Raw genomic sequence first — 22,109 nt, forward strand, 5'->3', positions numbered from 1 at the left:
TTATAATATCGGATGACTGCAGTTCCTTTATTGAGTGATCATTGTAGTAGCAGTACTCCGTGTAGGGGCCCTTTTTTGTATTTGCAAAAATTTTCTCCAAAGGTAGCTCTATCGTCTCATCACCCTCGATAATATCATAGATATTCAAGGTTATGCCAGATGGGAAGTAGACTTCAAATTTTCCTTCATCATATCGCCAGCCGTTTTGGAGCGTAGAAAAGAAGGCTTGACTAGTCTCACGGAGATCACCTGAAGAATCATTCATAACAAGAGAAAGATAGAGACGATCTGAAGGCTTTTTAGGGCGAAAGGAACTCAGGTTATGGCCAATAAGAACTGGAGAACCTTGACCAGACTGCACGGCAGTATCAATCCAAGAGAAATCTTTGAAGATCTGCAGCCAGAGGCTGCGACCGGTGTCCATGATATTTTCAATATCTGCTGGGACCAGAAAGTCCTTGATGCTTAACCAAATATCATGTGGGATGCTAAAGAGCTTCATCGAGAATGACTGGCGTTGTTGCTGATGCTGTACTGTAACTGGTGATAATATTGCTGTTTATCTAAAATGTATCAAATAAAAGGAATTTACTACCTACCAGGAGGCGCAGGATAAGGCCCCATATTTAAGTACAAGATGCAGTATGCAAGTACAAAGCGTTCATTCTTGGTAGACCATATACTCTTCAGAATTTACTCTTGCTAATCCATACACTTTGCCCCTACTAGAAAGATTTGTCTTGGGTTGTATCTCCTCGAACTTTGTTATTGCTTACAAAGCTAGGACAGTAAATACACAGTATTGTACCTTGCTGTACCGACGATTGTATTCATCTAACCCTATTATGTTTGCAGTTTCATGGTACATTATTACAGTATCATTCAATGCAAGTCCTCTACTATGTATGTACTCGTGCACTGTCATCTTCAGGCAAGGTACGGGGCCCACACTACAAGGGACCTTGACGGGATGGCATAATACCACAATTGAATCTGAGGTCGACGTCCAGCCTATCAATGTCGCAAGTTGCACCTTGCAGTGGTAAGAATGCGAGAGATGATTAGAGCCGTAACTTAGATGTGACCAGGGCCTACATTTTCATTTCTATATAGAAACAGACAAATTCTACCCGTCGCCTGAAAACAAGGGCGCGAAATGTGCTCTCCTTTAGATTTATGATGGGTAGGTATGGGAAACGATTAGCCACACCATCCACACTAGCAGTAGCCCGATGGCATTTGGATTCGTGGAAGCTCTTCTCATCTCCGGCAAATTAAACCGCAAGAGAAACACCAAGACTGGAAAAGATAGACCAAGTTACCCGCTAGTGTTTCATTGGCGTCTATCCACTTTTATGCTTGCGTAGATACTGAACATTACGAGTTGGAATAACGGGGCACAACTGCGGGAGTATTGCTACAGTATACTTAATTCCCAACCTTCGGTCCTGAAACGAACTGTATTGGTTGATTCTCGACCTACTCTTTGATATATGGCCCTGACCTTTTCATGCGGGATAAAGAGTCACTAAGAATACTTGTGGGTGAGATTACAGTCAAAGATTGATGGATTTTCATCTGATAGCAAGTAAAAACGCAGAAAAACAGGAGAAAGTGGGAAAAAGGAGACACAGAAAATGACGTGGCATATAAACAAATCTTCAACGGCATTGTGGATCTGAAAGGGAGCTGGCCTCGGGTCCGAGATCCCAAATCGGACAGACTGCGTAAGATGCTGCTTTGCTCGCATATGTCCCTCGCAAGATAGGTGACCTGATGATCCAAGGAACAACAAAGCAGACATCTGCCTGTTGACATCCCTAGTAGTAGGCTCCCCGGTCGAGTTCAAGGGGCGTCTGATCTGGCCACAGCTTGAGAATCCCGTTCTTTGCAGCTGTAACTTGTGCAGTATCCGTGATAAGCCGATGCTGATGCAGCAGATTGATCTGATCCGTCGTCCAAAATCTGCAACCAACTCCGTTCGAATCGAATTCGTATTTGTGGCGCCCATTCTGGATCAGCAAATTGTAAACATGTCTGACTTTCAGACCTGGGGTAACCCTGAGAATGAACTGTGCTTGAGCATCCCTGGACACAGCATATTGCAGCTCAGAGATGATTACATAGGCTTTGGAGCCTCCAGGGAGAATGGTATTTGGGACGGAGTAACTGGGTTGACAATCGAATCTGACAGAGGTGGCGTCGGATGTCAAGGCGTAGAGACACCAATGATTTGTGCCGGCGTGCTTGCTGTGCGGCGCAGCAATCAGAGACTGCACCGGTAACTCCAAAATCTCGGCCTGACGGTGCCTTGGTATGAAATTGACTGGCTCAAAGTTTGCCATTTTTCGAATTATGTGTCTGGGAGTCCTGGTACATATTAGGCTTTTATATGCATAACACTACGACGCCATGGACACATACCTAAAGCGGTAACAGTTGGAATAAGAAGTCCAAGGAAGACGAGAAGGATCTGTTTGTCGTAGGTTTGTCAAAGGATGGGCATGGAGCAGTGGAGGAGTGCCCTTATATATTGCCGCTTTCTAAACAGCCCAAGCCCCTCACTAGCTGTCATCATGATGGACTGTTTCAGCACTCGCCATGTGCATGGTAAATGGAAGCCCGAGAAGCCGGATTCCTATAATTAGAAGTTGAAAGTTGAGGTCAGCGCGTAGAGGGTCCAATCATTGACGGAGTTGCAATCAATCTTTCCGTTATGTGTACCGCTCAGGGGAGTGCAGCAAGAGAGGGGGGCTAATGGAGGTCAGATGTCCTCGTTCGCAAGTCAAATGCTCATCCAAACATATAACGATCTACAATTATCTCAGCCGGTGTCCTATAGATGAAGCCAGCGACTGGTGAGACACAACTGATCAGCCAGATTCCGTTCGAGCGCTAACTAGGCACCTGATCCACCTATCAATTCCCTGGGGTCCCAAGTGCGACGGGTTTAGAAATTAGTGCGTCGGGTTCAGAGAAATCCCGACACCGGATGAGCTTTATCACGTGCAAATATACTCACTTACTCAGCATCAGACTGAGTTCATCTGACTCCGTACCAACTTTTCTAAATCAAATCAGCTATTATATCTAATTTTTTAGAATATTTTTAGGGTCTTTACAAGAATTATTAAGATATTCAAGATATGAGGGATTTTCAGAGATTTTTATTCTAGTTTTTTTAGAAAATTTTAAAATCACGTGCAGAGCTGATTCAGTATTAGAAATAGTATTAAATCACGTGTATGAGATTATTCAGTCTCAGGATTTCTCCGACTTTGACTGATCCGTTGTTCCAGCTCCGTTCTGAACCCATCGCAGGTGGGTGCCCAATTCCCATCCATGATTTGTTGCGCCTTGGCAATGACTAAGCACAGCCAAGCTAACAATAGCATCAGCGATGTTCAACTTTCTTATATTCAACTACCTACCTTTTTATGCCCTCTTGGAATGGCACCCCTATACTAACACGGCTTTGCCCCTTCTCACTGACCCTCGCCCATAAAATCCGAAGGTTTGAAAATATGGAAGGACCATTACGCCCGTTCACCGATGTAATAACTCCCGTACTCAGTTCCCCTAGGAGTGAATCTTGCACTAACAACCTCGACAGCCGGCCAGTAAGGCCTCAGACAGGGCATTCCCACTGGATGATAAGGACCTCGACTGCGTCTCCGACGAATCCCTCGTCGACCTCCTCAAGTCTGCTCCGATCCTTCACCATCTCGGCCAAACGACTGTGGTGCGATTGTCCAAGAATCTCGTTTTAAAAGGCGGCGGCGATGTGCTGCCTTGTGAGGCAAATGTACTCCAACTAGTTGCATCAAAGTCCAATATTCGAGCTCCTCGTGTCCATCGGTCTCTCCATTTCAAGGATGACACGAAATATTTCGGCACCATGGGATATATTGTGATGGATTACATCGACGGTGAACCGCTTGATAGCTGCTGGAGAGATCTCAGTAATGAACAAAAGATGGATATCGCGAGGCAGACGGCCCAGATGATCATTGAAATGCAGTCCACCAAGCTATTGGAGCCAGGTCCGATCGGCGGGGGCCCATGTCGCGGTCGCTTCTTCACGCACTACAGTGCCGGGCCTTTCAAGGACGTGGCCGAATTCGAGGGCTGGTTCAACCACAAGTTGGACATCTGCAAAACATACAAGCACGCGTCGTCAGACCTTCCGCCCTTCAAGTTCACCGAATTTGTTCTCACCCACCAGGACATCAGTCCGCGAAACCTTATTCTAGACCGAAACGGCCTGGTGTGGCTCGTGGACTGGGCAGATGCGGGATCGTATCCCCCGGCCTTCGAAACGGCAGCTCTATGCTCTCAGTCGCAGTTCATTGACTTTAATGACATGGTGCTGTCATTACTCCCGCGATACTCTTTGGAAGAACAGCAGTTGGATTCCATTGGATACGCCCTTTCAACAGCTGCACTGGCTTGATTCTGGTATCTCACGCAGTAATTGATATCCAACATATTATACGTTCTCCCTAGGGCAATCTTATGTCAGTTCATTAATCTCAACCCGAATAATGCGTGCATGTATCATAAAGCGTAGTGCTTGAGGGTAGTTTGGTGTTTTGTAGGGTCATGGTCTTGCTGCTGCAATAGCCTTGTGACCACCGCTTTGTAGCCCCTCCTAACAGCCATTTGGAGAAATGGACCTTCAAGGGTGAGACAGTCGTGTTAAGAGTTAAGACTGTGTATGGCTTAGAAGTACAGTTGGTTGCAGAAATGGCGCAAAAGCGCCACTCTTTCATGCTCTTAAAAGCGGTTCTCTAAATAGTCAGCGCTTCTCGATTTCACCAATTAATGCAAGCCGAGTATTAAGTTACTAACCTGTTCTGGACCAGCCGCTTCTTTTTCAAAGAAGAAGAGAGTATAGACTTTTGCACCATTATTGCAACCGGGTGTAACTCAATGGCCTTATTGCCTCTGTTGTTCACATCGACCCTGCCATCCCGAACAAGATTCTCAGCCATTTCATAGTCGCGGAGCTGAAAAGCCAAGAGAATTAGGCTTCCTCCCCTTCCCCTTCTCTTCCGGTTCATTGGATGCGAGTTTTGGACAACAGTAATGGGAAGAATCTTTCATCCCCTAGACGTACGGTGAAGTCAGCAGCGTGTGATAACCTCCACCTAGACTATCGATGTCAGTATCGGGCCGCATGAGAAGTGCCCCGATGATGAAGAAGCGCTGCTTATAGCTTGCGAGCCATAACGGTCCGGTGTGGGTACACAAGTTGACGTTGATTTCAGGGTACTGTAGTAAGTCCAGGACAGCCTCAGGTAGGTGCTTAATGGTACGGCATAGCAAGGGTTCTCCAAGCTGCACTGCATCGATATTGGCGACGTACGAATCTAGGAATATTACGGCAATTCTTATACAGATCTGCTAAACCGACCAATGGAGCCCCGAGCTTCCTTTGGCGTCCACGTTGTATTTGCAGAAGTGGCTGGAAAAGCATGTAGTTGGCACGACAAGTGCGGCATATGGCACCGGGTGCCACTCGTTCGAGAAGAGCCCCGATCTCATATAGAATCTCTGACGGGAGATTCAAAGGAAAGATTAATCTAAAATGCAATACATAGTATGGCCACTCAATCAAGGATATAAACTACACTAATATCTACAGAGCTCGCCCATGGTGAGATCTTTGCCCAGGTTATAAGGCATCTCCCTACATACCGTTCCTGCTTGGAGAAGCTGTCTATTACATCTCACTGTACTAAAATCCTCGCCATCAAGCCACCTGCGTCTCCACATTCTCATACTGCATGATCATGTCAAATAATCGATATGTATCATGTCTAATCCAGGGAATAGGAAACGCCGCATCGAGCGTGACAACTGCCGTGAAGCACTGTCCAAGCACATTTGTAAGTTGTAGGGTACTCAGCCTGACACAGCTAACACCAAGAAGATGATATGCTATCTGATAGGATTGCGCCCTCTGATGTACGACTGCAACCATCACCTAAAGATGGTTACAAATGGTCTTACAAGGAATCAGAAAGCCACCTATTCGAGAAGCCGCTGAGCGAATCGTCAACAAAAACGTATATGGAGCTACAGAAAGCTCTTAAAAAAGGTGATATCAAAGCTACCCGGACACACAATGAGTCCCCCGACACCGAATGGAGGAAGCTCAAAGCAAGTTTAGAGGACGCTTGTAAAAGGGTAGCTGAGTTGGAGAGTGAGAACCAACAGTTATACCAAGCTCTACATAGACAGTCTGAGAGGTTAAGGTGCCTGCAGCGACGCTTTGCAGAAAATAAAGGTCAACTTGAGAGTGCGCTATATATGATGGAGACAGTAAAGAAGGCCTTTGATAGTGATACCTCTGTAATCGAATGAGCAAAACAAGAGATCGATGTTTCAGCTTTACATATCAATGGGCAGTGTTCAAGCTTGTCTTCAGAAGCTCTAAAAGAGTGAAGGTTAGCTTCCCTGGCTTAATATCGTAGTTATCCGCGTCGCTGGTGGCTGTGTTAATCGATGGACAAAAGCGCTGTTATGAAATACTTTCCCTGTGTGCTTCCAAGGATCAAATATTCTACATATCTATTCCCCGTATCAATGTATGTATGTGGTTTAGTTGTTCAAGTATAACTTTTGAAATAGTATACTACTCTGTGCAGTGTTGCCGAGAACTCTATCCGGGGATCATTCTGCGGAACCGTTTTTGCGAACATATGTATAACTGGTACTGTACTGTCGAATGTAATAGCAACTACCTTCAAGCCTAGGTCACTCTGACATAGACTTGTTTTTGATGTTGATCACTATGCAGCATCAATGCAATAATGAATATAGTTTGCTCAATTGTACTGTATGGTTTCTGAATTGTAAATATCCAGGTTTTAGGAAAGATTCATACTAGAAGATGGCAGTGGCTCTGTACGTAACTGAGTATGGATACAGCGAACACTGAGCAGCCAAAATAATAGCCCTTTCCAGTCCCCAGAAAGTGAATGTTGACCATCCTTATTTGCCAGTGTTGGTATTGAAGTCCTTCTGAAGCTTTGCGAGGAGATAATTATTATAAAAAATGAATAGTATTCCAGACAATACCGCGAAGAATCCTGTCACTGCGGCAGTTACAGTAGCAGTGACTGACCATGTCTTAGCCCGCGCTGTGTACACATTGATAAGTGTATTGACGAAGCCAGTAGCTGAGTTAATGAGAACAGGTCTGGAGAGTGTTAGGTGACCCTTTTTTCTGATAGGGATTTGCCACACCCACAAGAATATCTTGCGCCCGATCCATACGTAGTTCTGCTTGTTGTGATAGTACAGCCAGCTCGCTCCACAAAGACCGACAAAACAGCAAGTTGCTGCAATACCAAGAAGGGAGACATTCTGGACAGCTTCATACGCTGTTCGGCCTACATTATTCGCATCGCTGGCCTCCTTCAAGGATGCAGATGTCTGCAAAGACGTGAACGTGCCGGGGAAAACCAGATACCCGGCCAATAGAATCCAGCAGAAAGTCGCCGCCAGAATATTGTCAATAAGGGGGACTTTCTCTGTATCGAGTAGCATATTAATATAGCGATCCGGCGATTCAGATGCATGCTGAGAATCGTCTCTTGACACGGTCCAACTTTGGGGGACAAGAGAACGAAGGGACGGCAAGCGAAATCGGTTAATCCAGTTCATACTTTAAATATATTCGATAGAAAGGTATGCCAAGGGTTTGCTCAAATTTTATATGTTTCGAGGGACCGCCATGTTATATACATCTTCTGGACTGCCAAAAAACTGCTACCCGTGGGCTGTATTCAAACGCTAGGCTTTCCCCCTCCACCCGGTACATTCTATTGTGATTCGGGCTAGAAAAACTTTGGGTGCTGGCCAGTCATGGTCGGAGGAATAGAAAGTATTGCTCGCTGTAGAAAAATTGTGGACATTATCACAGAGATCTCAACGCTAATCAGCCTCATGCTCCATAAACACAATTGCTCACTTCCAATCTTTAGCAAGACAACAAACACCGGGTCTATGATGCATGTTTTAGCCCTTGATGCGGACCTTTGTCTGACCCTGTCCCTCTACATCAATATTGTTGGGGATCCATCCAATCGGAAGCCCTTCAAACTCGCATATCCTTCGTATGTCTTCCCTTCGAATCCCATACTCAAATGCCGAGAAGGTGGACTGTTGTTTCATCTTCCAATTGTTCAAGTATTGGCTCATTTCCCTCAAGCACACAACGACAGTACAAAGGGCGTGGTGGCGATACCTTATACCGTTGCAGTGTAATGAAAAGCCCCCGTTCTTCACATAATTCAGCAGCTGCATTTGGCAATCGCTGGCAAGGAATTGCTCCTGATTGTGCTTGCATAGATTCCAGAATAGCATCAACCATGAACTCAGTATGTCCCATATTGGTGGTCGGCCTTCACCAGGCGAGGAAATTGGTTCCTCAAAGAAGCGAAAGTCATCGCGGGGGGGGAGGGTGCTCCATCCTTTGATATATCTCTTTCGTTGGCAGAACTCCTCAAGGACGACTTTTGTATAATACCTGCCTCTCTCTTCGTCCCAGGCATACAAGAAGGTTCCGTAGTCAATCGTCCCTAGGTCCGTCGGTAGACTATTTTCCTCATTGAGAATGCGAATCCGTGAATTGATAACTTCTATTTCGCTTATTGCATGTTTCGCCGGCTCAAGTAGTCCATCTTTGTGGGCTTCGTATAGGTCACGGAGATGCTTAGTGGCTCGTTGATACTTGTGATGATGGTATAGGCGAAGCTGGACCACGTCCCTGATCTCTCGATAACCTCTTTCCTTATTCGTTGCAGCCATTTTCTTTATGGCGCAGAGAATATATCAATGTTTCCGCCTCACTTAAGTGTGAACCATTCGGGTTTAAATAGTCGTCACTCGCTGCTGCTTGCCTATGTAAGGTAGCACCGACGTAAGGCTGACATAGTCTGAATGCGATTTCAGTGGGCTCGAGAGCACAGGTTTAGGCTGTATGTTGATAATTCCGTGGTACATCTCTTAGAGTAAACCTTATTGCATACACCGTGCGCATATGGAATTTGTTAGAACGACTTGTATTAGCACTAGAGATCTCTCATCTGTACGTTCCGCAGTGCGACATAGTATTGCGTCTAAAATACACTCAGCGTCAAACACAGGTATAACAATCATGTGAGGCCTGCGAATATTCCCAACGTAAGAGGCTTTTCTTTGCTTGCAGTTTCCTGTGAGTATGTGCCCGGAATCCACAAACAAGGATACCCGTGCAAAATACAAGTCTTGCGGAGATCATCGCGTATCTTTTCATATCCAAGCCGGTCTTCGCTATTGAGGGAGTTTGCTAGATCCTTGAGATACTGGAGAATATCGTCGGTTTGTATGAGTCCCACCATTGAATTTATATTTCCGTGTAGCGAGTGAAGTTTAACAACTAGTCGATTGAACGTCAACCCATGTTGGAGAATTATAGTCTCTTGATCATCGATGATCTCTGGTGTTTCCCGGGCTTTTCGCAACTGCCAGACGAAGCTGAATAAGAGCTTTGGGGTGTGCCAATTGCAATCGTCCCAGTAACGACTTTTATAAGGTCGGTACACACAATGTAGCTGAGGAGGTTGGCGTGCCCACTCAACAGGGTAATGTTGCAGCCGGCAGAAATCGTATAGGTAGTACCCAAGGCCCGGGCCAGACCACGCATAGGTAAAAATGTCTATATCGATAACACCCAGTTCAATTTGTAGGTTGCTTTCAGAGTTTCCCCGTCGGATTTGAGCATTGATGGCTGATATTTGTTGCAGAGCAGCTTTTGCCTTGTGGCCCTCTGTTGCATTATTTTGAACAGCGTAAAAAGTCTCGAGGATTAAGGGACCTGCAAGCACGTGTAGCCTTCTGTGATAATCTAATAATGGCAACGGGCCGGATGCAGCATGTAATGAATCTGGGCATACTCCAAAGCTGCTTAAGGTAGACATTCTCAAAGGAGAAAGGGTTTGGCGATGAAGACTATAGCATCACTGAGATTGACTGAGTTGAAACATCGAAGGTAGTATTACAGGCAGGAAGACCATTATAAAATAATTAGCAGTATCATAATGCGTTACCTCATGCGTGGGGTTCATGGGTAGCTTCTGCAGGCTGGAAATCAAGACATAGGAGCTTGAAGTCTTGATGAATAAGTCCCTCCTTTTCCACTTTCAGCAGTCCATCCCGGAGTGAATCCATAAATCCCTCACCTGCGGATGCTTTTCTCATTAGATTGGATACATCCAGGATGTGATGACAGTGCAAACCTGTTATCAGAATCTTTCCCCGATCATGCTGGAGTTCCTTTGGCAAGACTTCCTTGATATTCACCCGATGCGCAAAGCTTCTCACACGACGACCGTACTGTTCATTGTTCATCACGTCCGGGATGTATAGTTTGATATTGAGCATCTAAATAACGCATCAGCCAGGGTCAGTTAATCGTGGTCCGCCATATCTCACCAGAGTCTTGGTATAGTTATCAAAATCTTCCATTAAAAGATGTCTCATCCACGGAGAGACTGTGGCTAAGTTACCTACATTGCTCATTTAGTATGCTCCTGCATGCTTTGTAGATGTTATCCTTACAAGAATGCGTTTCCCATATCAGTGAAATTCGACGGACCGGCAGCTCTCCGCGTAGCGATCCGTATAAGAGATAACGTATATAGGGTATTTGGGCCGCAATTCCAATACCTTGCGCAAACATAATGACATGGCCATACTCCTTGAGATCATAGTTTCCACCATAAGGTCCATCAACAATGGCTCGTAATTTTGTTGAGGACCCGTAGGCAGCAAGATGTTTCGTTAGACCCCACCGTGGCTGGATGAGTAACCAGAACGTGAATGGTCTTTCAGTTATAGGCTCCATTATGCTCTCTGCACTTGCCGTGCCACTCCGTCCAAGTATGGAAAGTTCTCTTCCAAGCTCTTCATCGTTTGATGGATCAGTGGGAAGTCTGGGCTCTTCATGCCACCATACCACCGAGAACGGATGTCCCTGCGTGATTGACCAAGGATTCATAGTGCGAACATAGAGGTAAACCGTTTGACCGGGTTTCAATGCCCACCCTCTTGGCATATCCACCCGAATTTTGATTGGAGATTCAGATTTACTTTCTGTGCTAGGATCTGAGCCCATTTGCTCCTCTGATTCCCTTCGCTCATTCATATGGTAAACAGCCACTATCGTCGGAGGCCGTTCCAATGGAAGGTTGAAATAAACTACCCGCCCTAGTTGTACAAGTGTGGTGATGATAAGCAGACCAGTGGCCACCTCAAGGCATATGAGACTAAATGTCGGCTGGGTTACAGTGGCTGTTGTGACTCGCAGTATATGTAGCCACAGAAACACTAAGGTACATACTGAAAGGCTGTAGTGCAATTTGATAAAGACTTCGTACATGTGTTTCCGAAAAGACGGAAGCAGTAACAGGAGCATTACTGCAAGAGCAGAAGATGCCTAAAATGAAGTGAGTAGAGAATATTGGGGGGGGGGGGGGGGCGCTGGTAGTCTTTACTATGATGCCTTCACGGTGCCCCATCTGCTTCCATTGAATTTGGGTATTTTGGCTCACGAAAATGATGTGGAGGCCTGTTTGCAACAATGCCATCCACCCTGCTGTTTGATGCATTCTGAGGATAACACCTAACGGAGTCCCCAAAACATCTGCAATTAGGTGAAGTCGAGAGCCCATTGAAAGAAAGGTTAACTGCAGGACTGCAAGACTCCCTGCTCGTGCCTGGGCGTCATTAGAAGAGTTGACAGCAACTCGGTTACACACTAGTGTACTGCTCCAATAGAGCAACTGCAGACAAGCTTCTCCCCAACTTATCCGGCGCAGCCATGTACGTCGAGTCACAAAACATGAAAGTTGCCATTGATGGAGGAAGCCTGCTAAAGGGCGTGGCGGCCATCTGGACTGAAGGGATAGATAAAATGACCTTATAAGTAACAAAGCAAGCATACCACCAATAGTAATGGTGAATATGTAAACCACCTTCATTATAACTTAGAATATGCTAGTTCCATACTACTTTTACTGTGAGGGAGCTTCTCTATTTAACACATTATACTTGTCAGCAACCCAGTGAACTCTTATTATATTATTGCCTATGCACGCTGGCACCTTTCCTTGGAAATTGACCATATAATTATAGCAAGCCACTCCAATGTCGGACGAGAACGTCAAGGTTTACGATACGGATTCTCCAGAATGTCAAACTGGCGTGATAGGATGTTTTTGAAAATCATTTCAACTGGAGGTTTAAACTCCTGGTTATGGCAGTCCTTGACGTCTGTATAGGATTGCTGCATTGGCATGCAACGAACAGCATTCTTTTTATCAAGAGACTTGAAGGGCCGTATGTCCAGAACAAGGTAAGCTAGCCATAAGCTCAAGCTAGTAAATGATATTATACTCTGGTGGAATGTATAGCAAGTATACTAGTAGGGTCATGCCATAAAATAATATAAGCTGCCTCAAGGCATGGATCTGGCTGACTTTTATAGGACTAGAAGGTCTTGATAGATAATATAGGCTCGTTATCAGCCTAGGCTGTATAATAGTCTGGATTATAAAATACTCTACTAATACTCAGGCCTTCGGATAGCTTATAGTGTATTGTAGCCTAAGCTTATAGCCAGCATTACTATTATAACCCAGGGCTATTATCTAACATTCTATCACAGGCTATTGAGTAGCTGGATGATGGCCTGGATTATAAGATATTCTACTAATACTTAGGCTTCCAGGTAGCTTACAGTATATTATAGCCTAAGCTTATAGCCAGCTTCTTAATAGCCTATGCTAGAAAGTATTGACAGATGATATAGGCCCTTCATTAGCCCAGGCTAGCCAGTAGCTTGAATATAAGATACTCCCAGTAATACTCAGGCTTTCAAATAGCTTATTCTATTCAAAAGCCTAGGTTTATAGTTAGCTTATACTACTTAATAGCCTATGCTAGGAAGTATTCACAGATAATATAGGCCCTTTATAAGCCCAGGCTAGCCAGTAGCTTGGATATAAGATACTCCCAGTAATACTCAGGCTTTCAAATAGCTTATTCTATTCAAAAGCCTAGGTTTATAGTTAGCTTATACTACTTAATAGCCTATGCTAGAAAGTATTCAGGCTTTCAGATAGCTTATTCTATCTAATAGCCTAGGTTCATCGAGTAAATAAATGTAGGTCTAGGCTATTAAATAGCTTTCTCTGAATATACTTGTATCTTCTGGCATAGGCTAGTAGCAGAACACTACGGCAACAGACTCATGATATTGCTCAGTAAACTATTTACAGCCAGTGTAGACTGTCAGAAGTAGTGTCAACCAGTAATTAGAATCAGGCTTATAGTTCCACTTCTTCCACTTCTCGTTTAGCTTGCCAGATCTGATCTTGTTTCACACAGACGATCAGACGTCCATTCAGAAGCTCTTGCTGAACTTGATCATATTCAATTTGACGTGCATCATTGTCATGGACAACCAGATAGCACCATCCTTCATGACTATCAATAAAGTGCCGAATGAGGGGGACCTCGTCAGATGCCGGCACCCAGAGCTGTGAAGTTCCGTAGACATAAAGAGTATGCTTATATCCTTGTGTGGTTACGTATTCCTCAAGCTCATGAAGGGTCTTTTTTTGCTCGTCCTTGGGCACGCTTTTATCCCATAGAGAAATTTCTGCAGGCTGGGATTGGGTTATTGACGATGCTTGCTGTCTACTGGTTTGGGATCCGATCACTGGGGGAAACGGGGTTGGTTGATCAGGCGGAACTGAAAGTAACCGACCAGGAACCAGAGACAACGCCAGTTGCCTATCACCGAGGTTCGTATGCTCGGTATCCGTATTCCGACTGGATGAATTTACAGTATCTGCAAGCGAGGGCTGCATTATATTCGACCTAGTGGGTGGGAAGGGGGTTGTTGGGAAATCATCGGGCATGTAAACTGACTGGCGAGGTATGACAGTCAGAGCCAGCTGTCCTTCGTTGGCCTGTGTCTCTTCCGAAGTTAACAGAGGCATAGAATCCATAGGCTCCGTTATCGTATGGATACCCTGCGTCTCGTTCAATGGTAGCTTTGGATCTGGCTGTTGCACTGTATCATGAGCCATAGGCTCTGTTATCATATCAACATCCTGCGTATCATTGGATGGTGACACTGGATCTGGTTGGTTTATTGTATCATGAACCATAGGCCCTGTTATCATATCAACATCCTGCGTATCATTCAATGAATGCCACGGTCCCGGACCTGGCAGTTGTATTGTTTCGGAAGCCACAGGTGCCACGGATTCTGCGGACATTTCGACGTCCTGTACAGGTTGGGGCCCCTCCGAGAGCCGAGTGCTTGATAATCCCGAACCGATCTTCTGATCCGAAAAAAAGGACCGGACCATGTCCCTGGCCACAGCAAATTGTGTGACATGGCTGGTACCAGCTGGGCATTGTAAACGGCTATGGATGTTTTTCAGAGTGAGATATGGTGCTATGCTCTGAAAGACAGTCTCCGTTGGCATACCGCACCTGCTCTTCAGCTTCCACTCTTTGTCACCATTGATCAAGGACAGAGGGTATTGACTAGACTCCACGAGTTGGTCATAATGCGGATATAACTGTAAAAGACTGTCTATTTGACGCGAGGAAAATCCACATCGGGCTGCCGATGTTGCAAAAAAGCCCCAGTAGTTGCCATTGAATTCAACTTCACGTCCCCTTCTATCTTGCAGTGGCTTGAATGAGGTAATGTATGGAAATATGCGGAGGGCCGTTAACCATAGATGCTGATACGATAGCTGGAATCGCCCTTCTGTCTGTTCTTGACCGGCCCTGAAGCATTTCTTCATTTCGCTCCGAACGGTCCCACGGAACCTCCTAGGAAGCAAGGCTCTAAGTAGTATCGCGGCAGGTTCCAGGAATTTAGTATTTTCCAGGAATGTCCTCATCGATGGAATTATACCATCTGTAGCTATTATACGGCTCTTCAGAACTGCACGTTGTCCTTCATCAAGGATATCTGTGAAAAGCCTCCCGCTGGTGAAAGCATTCTCGATAAAGGCTTTGTCAGCTGAGGACCAGCATGGTGAGCGCCCCTGTAGGCATTCAATGTCAGACGTTGTAAGTGCATTGACATCAAACCCGTCCATAATCCTCGCCCATACAGCGTATACATGCTTCACATATGCGGCTAATTCTTCAGGACACTTCATACGAAAGAACCGCCGGATATTCCCTAACTGAAACGAGAAGAGAAGAGCGGGAAATGGTAGAAGAGAATCAATTGCATCACAGAATGGTTTAAAATCCTTTGACTTATGAAGCCTGGTATAGTCAATTTGCTTCCAGTGGGAGCCCATTCGGCTCATCCATCTCTGAAGACGGATTTTGTCACTTTGCAGATCACTCATTCGGATTTTGTAATAGATTTCTCCATCAAAGAATGGTGATGAATTATCATCTGCTTCTGATATGAAGCTGATGCACTCGAGGGGCAGTTCTAATCTGCATGTCAGTATCTCCTATCTGCAGGTATGTAGTCAGAAAGGCGTACTTTCTGCATCAAACAAGACAACGGTCCACCATCTATCTGTCGGCTCGTTATAGAATCTTTTTGCAGCCTTCCAGCGATGCCTACCGCGCAATGCCAATATTTTTGTATCTGGCGGAAGAGGAAGAAATGGGGGGACAGCTTCACGAATACATGACATAGGCATCCTTGCGTCTTCTAAAGCTCGCCGCAATAGCTCCTGGCTTACCGCTACAGGAATACGATTCTCGTACGCATCTCTGTCACATGAATAGTCCCGGAATAGATTTAGGAGGCGGGCTTCGCATCTGTCGTTGTCGAGTCTGCTAGCATGAGGAGCAAAATAAATATTGTCGAGGGAGATTCTAGCAGCTCCAAGATAAGCCTTTTCTTGGATATCGGCGAAAGAGGTCTGGTCCATTGTGATATGACGATGGGAAACGGATGAAGACTGAGGAACTTAGAGATGTATCGGAATATAGTCTATGTAGGCCGACTATATGCTCGCAAAGAAACGGCTGACTCCTGGGACCAAGGGTCTCAGGCGCTGGGTTGAATGAGAGATATCAGTATCTATCTGCTACTATTATTATTAATGGCCAATGGCTGACTTGGTCTTCACAATGACCTGCAGAAGCGTTCCTGGTTGTCTATGGAGGTGTTGGCATACATGAGGCAGCATAGAGTTCTCATCTCCATAGGTTCCTCATGTATACAAATCATATACATTTCAGACATGGAAAGCATACTGCGCGTTAAGTGCTTTGTCTTGTACACGACGAGCTACATAAAAGGTACTCATATCATATGTGCTGCGCTGCCAAGATGCAGTTAGATAAGCTAGGATAATTGGGTTGCAGCAGCAGTGTCACCCTTGAAATAGCTCTTCAGATTGTTTTCAAATCTTTCCTGGTCTGTGAATAGCTAGAATCATTATTCCACCTACCCATTAATATGCCCGGTGAAAAGCAAACCATTTCTGGATGAAATAAACTTCTGGCAACAATGAAATGCACAGCCATTGTAAACAACCGCACCGACTCACTGATTGGTAAACTAATGTCCCAGCTGTTAGTCCACACTGCTAGGCATCAGCCCTGCTAGAAATGATAGAGGGGATGGAAAGCAAACACTAGGATGACACACCATAAGGTAAGTCCAAGAGATTATAAAACATTTCCCTTCTCTCATTGTCTGTTTATAGTGGAAACACCAGTGTGCATTATAACTACGGATTTTCTAGTTGAAGCTATTACTCATTCTGAAAGATCTCTGTGCATAAGGGAACGTGCAAAATGCGGATTTATACACCCCTTGCATACATGGCTGCTCTGTTTGTCGCAGTTTTAGCGACTCCAGTAGCGGAAAACACTGCGGAGAATCGCTTGGGATATAAGGAAAAATGTGCAAGTGATGGAAGCATGGGTTGGTGCATGCCAGATTACTATTGCAAGGTATATCAGTGATACACCTGTTAAGTATCATTTAATAATATTAACATCCCCATAGCAAGGACTTGGCGACCGGTATGGGAAATGTTGTCATACGGGTTCAGGTTGGGCGAGATGCTGATTGACGAGATACTGGATTTCTGGAGGGCCTTTGAACCTACTCGCTGTGCTTCGAGTATGATCGAATAGGGAAAGAATTGTACTGTAGATGGTGGCTCAGTATCAGTATATAGTTAACTACAAAGCAGTGTCAATCTCTGGTAACTTTGATTGGTTCAAAGTTATCGTCATACTCATGTGCCATGCCCATGAGGGCGATCAGTATTTGCATCAGAGAATATGAATACTCGGGGCAGAAGAAATGGGTTAAATATCCTGAAGTATCATAGAGAATGCTGCTATCTATTTGCAACGCTGCTACTGAGTTTGGAGCAATCAGATACTTCAAAGTTGCTACTAGGACGCAGGGTCTAGTTGAGGCACTTAGCAAGAAACGCTATATACTGAATAAATGCATGAAGTAAAGCTACAGGTCAAAGCGGGGGAAAAGGGTCAGGAAAAGCTCTGGGTAGGAAGATAGTTCTGCATGACACTGTTCAAGCGGTTGTTTCCACAGCTTGTACTCGGTCCTTTTAAGACCAGTAAGGGTACTATCAAACGACATGTAGTCACAGGATGATACACAGAAAGAGGGAAATAGTAGACATTAACGGTACCAAGTTAATCCTATATACTGTCTCCATCAATCTGGAATGTTAAAATGGGGAACAGTTTGGTTGTTGATTAGTCGGTCAGCTGTTCTGTTCAGGAGTTAGTATAGCTGGCGTGTAGATTAGCAGGCTGAGAATATTACCGAATCAGATATTCCAATGCCATGGCTCTTGCCTGACCTGTTTTTGAAGATTGTTGTGTCATTGTGGATTCTACATGAACGATGGCTGCTCTTAAGGTATTTTGACATTCAGTCGAGAGTTTAGGAGCAATTAGTTGAAGGAAGCTGATATACGACTCCAATAAGGCCGTGGACGGTGATTCACTTGGTTGTATCAATTTGGTGTCATCATCCATATTTGGTTGGTTATCCGCCACGGGCATTCTTTGCAATGGAATGGTAATACCGCTTTCCGGGTGGCGTAGAGCTACATCTGCATCCACAATACCATCCAAATCGATGGAGACCTTGATTTCGATAGTAGCCTGACAGTCCGAAGGTAGCTGGAGGCACCGGAGATCAAAGATACCGAGGGTCCTGACTGACCTACTATCTCCTTCTATAAGTTTGACAAATCGCGGGAGATATTCAGGAGACAATGCTTCAATAATAATTGAGGATTCACGGGTCAGTGTAGTATTTCGGGGCCAGAGCTGCAATAAAAATCCTGGTAGAAGCTCAATATGAATTGGGCCAGGAACCACATCTAGGATAAGCAGTTCAGGAAAAAGCACACGGTCTGTCAAAGATGCTGCTTGCAGTGCCGCTCCGCGAACGGCCGCCATTTGAGGACAGTATAAGTCTCTTCTTGAACAGCCAAAGAAGTCTGCTAGTATCTTTTGGAGTATCGGTGTGCTAGCAGTACCGCCAACGAAGACCACTTCCTGGATATCAGATTTTTCAACCTTGGCAATATGGAGAGTCCTCTTCACGAGGTCAACAGTCGCTGTAAAGTTGCTTTTACAGACGTCCTCATACTCCTTCCGCGTAATAACAACACCGCTCGCATCCGATATTGATTCACGGACGGATAAGGATCTTTTCAAGTCCTCGGTTCTGCTAAGAAGGGATTCCAGATCTCCGCCTTGAATCTGATCTCGCGTATGATATTCAAGGTAACGGCGTAACTTGAGATCATACGAGTGTCCGCCCAGCTGGCAGTCGCCGTGGCTTGACTTGACCTCAAAAAGACCGTTGCAAACATCCAAAATAGTAGATTCAGCTCCTCGGGCCCCAATATCCAATACTAGCATGAGATGGGCGTCAAACGTTGGGAAGTCAGCCCATTGGGCTATAGCAGCGGCCGTTGGAGTGTTCAATAACCGATGGACCTTGAGTCCGACTTGACGTCCCGCATCTCTTGTTTCGACACGTTCCATATCATTATAAAATGATGGCACGGTGATAACAGCATCATCAACAGGGGTACCAACATAGGACTCGGCTAAGGCTTTGGCCGCAGCAAGGATGACCCTGGCATCTTCCTTGCTATAACGAAGAGGTCTGCACACCGGGTTCACATTTGCGGGGTTGATATTGTGAGTGACAGGAGTGCGCAGTAGGTACGGTGATGGAATTCTCTTGCGACCATGTATGTCCGGGATGATGTGGACATTCCCATCCTGGACGACAGCAATGGAAACATACGAGATGCCAAGGTCGATACCTAAAAGTATAAGCTGTATAACCTTGTCCTCTTATTTCTCATGGCGTACATACCGATAGCGTTTGGCATATTGTAGCTAATTTATCGCATTTAAATGGATTATGATACCACTATATGCACTATGCTCGGTCTCCCGGACCATCAAAGCAAGAGTGACTTGATATATTAACACAGCTGGCTTTTCAAAACATTATCGGCGAAGGAAACGAGAAAGGCAAGATACGGGCATAGAATTGGTCCGGGTTTTCTGCACCGCCTTGGTGTGTTTTGTAATTCTTACTATAAGAGTGATATATGGGAATTGGAAGTTGCCAGGTTCGTAAATATTTTAGCTAATGCTTGATTGATGTGCGCTTATTTCACATCATCTTATCTAGTCACGCTTATGCGCTCATAGCAAGGAAAGCTCCATCTCATGTAATTCGTTACCTGTCTTCCATGGTGTTAAGTGGAGAGCACCTATCTGAATACAACGTGAAAGTGGTTTTGTTTACTTTACCATTAGATAGTAGACTCAGACCCTGGTACACCTAGTTGCAATAATGGCGCAAAAGACTATACTCTCTTCTTCCTTGAGAACGGAGCTGCTAGTCCAGAACAGGTTAGTAGCTTAATGCTCGGCTAGAGTTAATTGGTGAAATCGAGAAGCGCCGACTATTTAGAGAATAGCGGGCCCGCTTTTAAGAGCATGAAAGAGTAGCGCTTTTGCGCCATTTTTGCAACCAACTGTATGTATGCATGTATGAAACTGTGGGTTTGTGGAATAGGCAGGGGAAGCATGACTTTCTGCAGATATCTCTTCTGCCACATCGGGCACAAAATATCTAATGAATAGCGTATAATACCAAACATTAGGTTGGGATTGGTCAAGGAAAATTAGAACTATTTCCCTCGTTTGAAAGTAGAATGAAATCGGGATACTCGGAATGTAATGTCGCTTCGCCTGAGTACCCAGCTGGGTATACCCACAGGATATACCCAGCTGGGTACTCGCCTTGTTACCTTGATTATTTCATGCTGGAACAACTAGAATCATTCCCCTAAAGTGCCAAGTAAAGTATCTGGCTACGCACCAGCAAAGATGTCCATGCCACATTTTGAGTATGATGGGCAAGGTTGGTTTAGATCTTCATTCCCACTAAGTTGTGCTCCTATAATCATGCCGAGATGGAAAAGATTGTTTCACATATCCAACCAAACAAGTACGTAATTGACACCAAGAATGACTTTTGGCCTTGCAAGATGACTACTTTAAGTGATGTATATAGTACTTAGTACAGGATGTACTGGTCGGACTTGGTCCTACAGATCTTGGTGCTATACTTTTTTATGTTGGGTTCATTGGCTGACCTCTGGGTAATATGCAGGTACAGTACCACTATGTCTACCCTCTACTATCCGTATTCATACAGGATAGTATAACAAGGCCAATTATAGACGTACGCAGAGCCTGCTTATAATATAGCCCACTGTTAATTAAGCAACAACATGGTTTAATCCATTAAACATAGATCGCAAGGATCGGCCGATATTCAGCTGAGCTCGAAGAATAACACGCTCTGTAATCAACTAAAGTCTGTAATCCAAGAACAATCACAACTCAGCGTGCCATTTCGGTTAGACACAATGAAATCTAGAATATCATATTAAATCAGCACTTGCATTATATACTTTCTTAGATAGTACAGAAGCATCACTTACATAGTGGAATGTCAGCAATGCCTGTTCTAGAAAAGACACAAGTGTTGCTCAAAATACCGGAGTCTGCGTGATACTCATACTGACAGCCATCGCCGTTGCTATCACACAAAATTAAAATACCTATCCAAACTCGGTTCAATAACAAGATAAAGAACATACCGTTGACTCCACCATGGTGTAGAAATATCACAATCACTAAGATTGAGATTACTGCTAAACCACTGCCCAGCTTCATAACACTCGCCTATAAGTATACCTTTGGAATTGACTGCTGTATCTTTGCATGTTTTTAGATAATCACCACACGAAACAACAACCGCAGGAAGTAAACATAAGGCAAATATTGAGCGCCCTACAGGGCTAGGGAACAGATCAATTCCCATCTCCAAACGATGTGCATCGAATATAGTGCAACAAATCAATGTTAGAACGAAAAAGGGTTCGGCACTGCGACAGCAAGATCTGGAAGTCTGGCAAGTAGCCCGTGTCTAAATATTGAGCAATACTGTAATGAAACCTTTCACTGCCGGTTCACATCTCACCTTTGATCTAGATATTTCTATAGAAGTCATTCGGCTGTCATCACATATAGTTCCTGTCAATGCAGTACGCTACTATGTTACAAAATCGATGAGTAGTTTACAGAGGTACTGTACAGTAGGCGGACGAACCTTGTGAGATGTGTGCGACCATAGTCAAGCGTGAGTCAGTCGGAAATCACATCGGAAGATCATTCTACCGTGTTAGCTGAGGTATACGTGGGTACTTTCTTATCAAATTTACCCACCGGTACTTCTTCTGGGGTTTCCCTCCTTTAGGAAAAGATATGACGTATATGGATGTAAGTAGTAAAGTACCCGTGGGCGTACCCACGGGGGCGTACCCACGGGTACTTTTCTTGGCGCCTCAGGGAAGAGACCAGTTAGCATGGAATAATATAAACACTGAAAAAAATACCCGTGGGTACACCCACAGGGTATACCCAACTGGGTACTTTTCTTGGCGCCTCAAGGAAAAGCC

The 22,109-nt window shown here is 44.8% G+C and overlaps 7 protein-coding genes across 7 annotated transcripts; 3 read left to right on the forward strand and 4 right to left on the reverse strand.

Annotated features, from left to right (window-relative positions):
- Positions 1-1,447: 1,447 nt before the first annotated feature.
- On the reverse strand, positions 1,448-2,505 carry BDQ94DRAFT_139383 (uncharacterized protein). The gene is made up of 2 exons (XM_026765418.1): positions 2,425-2,505; positions 1,448-2,370 (listed from the first exon to the last, which is right to left on the reverse strand). Exon 2 carries the CDS (start codon positions 2,343-2,345, stop codon positions 1,821-1,823), a length of 525 nt encoding a protein of 174 aa, XP_026628898.1. The 5' UTR covers positions 2,346-2,370; positions 2,425-2,505; the 3' UTR covers positions 1,448-1,820.
- A 1,019-nt stretch (positions 2,506-3,524) lies between these two features.
- Positions 3,525-4,453, forward strand: BDQ94DRAFT_168202 (aminoglycoside phosphotransferase family protein; the record flags this gene model as incomplete). The annotated part of the gene is made up of 2 exons (XM_026770989.1): positions 3,525-3,554; positions 3,614-4,453. The coding sequence occupies 2 exons, from the start codon at positions 3,525-3,527 to the stop codon at positions 4,451-4,453; spliced, it is 870 nt and encodes a 289-aa protein (XP_026628899.1).
- Positions 4,454-5,818: 1,365 nt separating this feature from the next.
- BDQ94DRAFT_168203 (uncharacterized protein) lies at positions 5,819-6,369 on the forward strand (the record flags this gene model as incomplete). The annotated part of the gene is made up of 2 exons (XM_026770990.1): positions 5,819-5,891; positions 5,936-6,369. 2 exons carry the CDS (start codon positions 5,819-5,821, stop codon positions 6,367-6,369), a joined length of 507 nt encoding a protein of 168 aa, XP_026628900.1.
- A 694-nt stretch (positions 6,370-7,063) lies between these two features.
- On the forward strand, positions 7,064-7,664 carry BDQ94DRAFT_158057 (uncharacterized protein; the record flags this gene model as incomplete). The annotated part of the gene is made up of 3 exons (XM_026768864.1): positions 7,064-7,221; positions 7,312-7,521; positions 7,568-7,664. The coding sequence occupies 3 exons, from the start codon at positions 7,064-7,066 to the stop codon at positions 7,662-7,664; spliced, it is 465 nt and encodes a 154-aa protein (XP_026628901.1).
- A 1,503-nt stretch (positions 7,665-9,167) lies between these two features.
- Positions 9,168-11,050, reverse strand: BDQ94DRAFT_158058 (NADPH oxidase family protein; the record flags this gene model as incomplete). The annotated part of the gene is made up of 4 exons (XM_026768865.1): positions 9,168-9,946; positions 10,233-10,434; positions 10,486-10,559; positions 10,612-11,050. The coding sequence occupies 4 exons, from the start codon at positions 11,048-11,050 to the stop codon at positions 9,168-9,170; spliced, it is 1,494 nt and encodes a 497-aa protein (XP_026628902.1).
- A 2,329-nt stretch (positions 11,051-13,379) lies between these two features.
- BDQ94DRAFT_158059 (uncharacterized protein) lies at positions 13,380-15,980 on the reverse strand (the record flags this gene model as incomplete). The annotated part of the gene is made up of 3 exons (XM_026768866.1): positions 13,380-15,548; positions 15,584-15,615; positions 15,668-15,980. 3 exons carry the CDS (start codon positions 15,978-15,980, stop codon positions 13,380-13,382), a joined length of 2,514 nt encoding a protein of 837 aa, XP_026628903.1.
- Positions 15,981-17,859: 1,879 nt separating this feature from the next.
- On the reverse strand, positions 17,860-19,457 carry BDQ94DRAFT_158060 (Hsp70 family protein; the record flags this gene model as incomplete). Its single annotated transcript, XM_026768867.1, has 2 exons — positions 17,860-19,388; positions 19,442-19,457. 2 exons carry the CDS (start codon positions 19,455-19,457, stop codon positions 17,860-17,862), a joined length of 1,545 nt encoding a protein of 514 aa, XP_026628904.1.
- Positions 19,458-22,109: the final 2,652 nt, after the last annotated feature.

This window comes from Aspergillus welwitschiae (genome assembly GCF_003344945.1).
Source record: "Aspergillus welwitschiae strain CBS 139.54b unplaced genomic scaffold BDQ94scaffold_8, whole genome shotgun sequence".
NCBI lineage: Eukaryota > Fungi > Ascomycota > Eurotiomycetes > Eurotiales > Aspergillaceae > Aspergillus > Aspergillus welwitschiae.

Bases quoted from the DNA above. Each gene is read 5' to 3' on its own strand.
- BDQ94DRAFT_139383 (XM_026765418.1), bottom strand. From the start codon at position 2,345: ATGGCAAACTTTGAGCCAGTCAATTTCATACCAAGGCACCGTCAGGCC.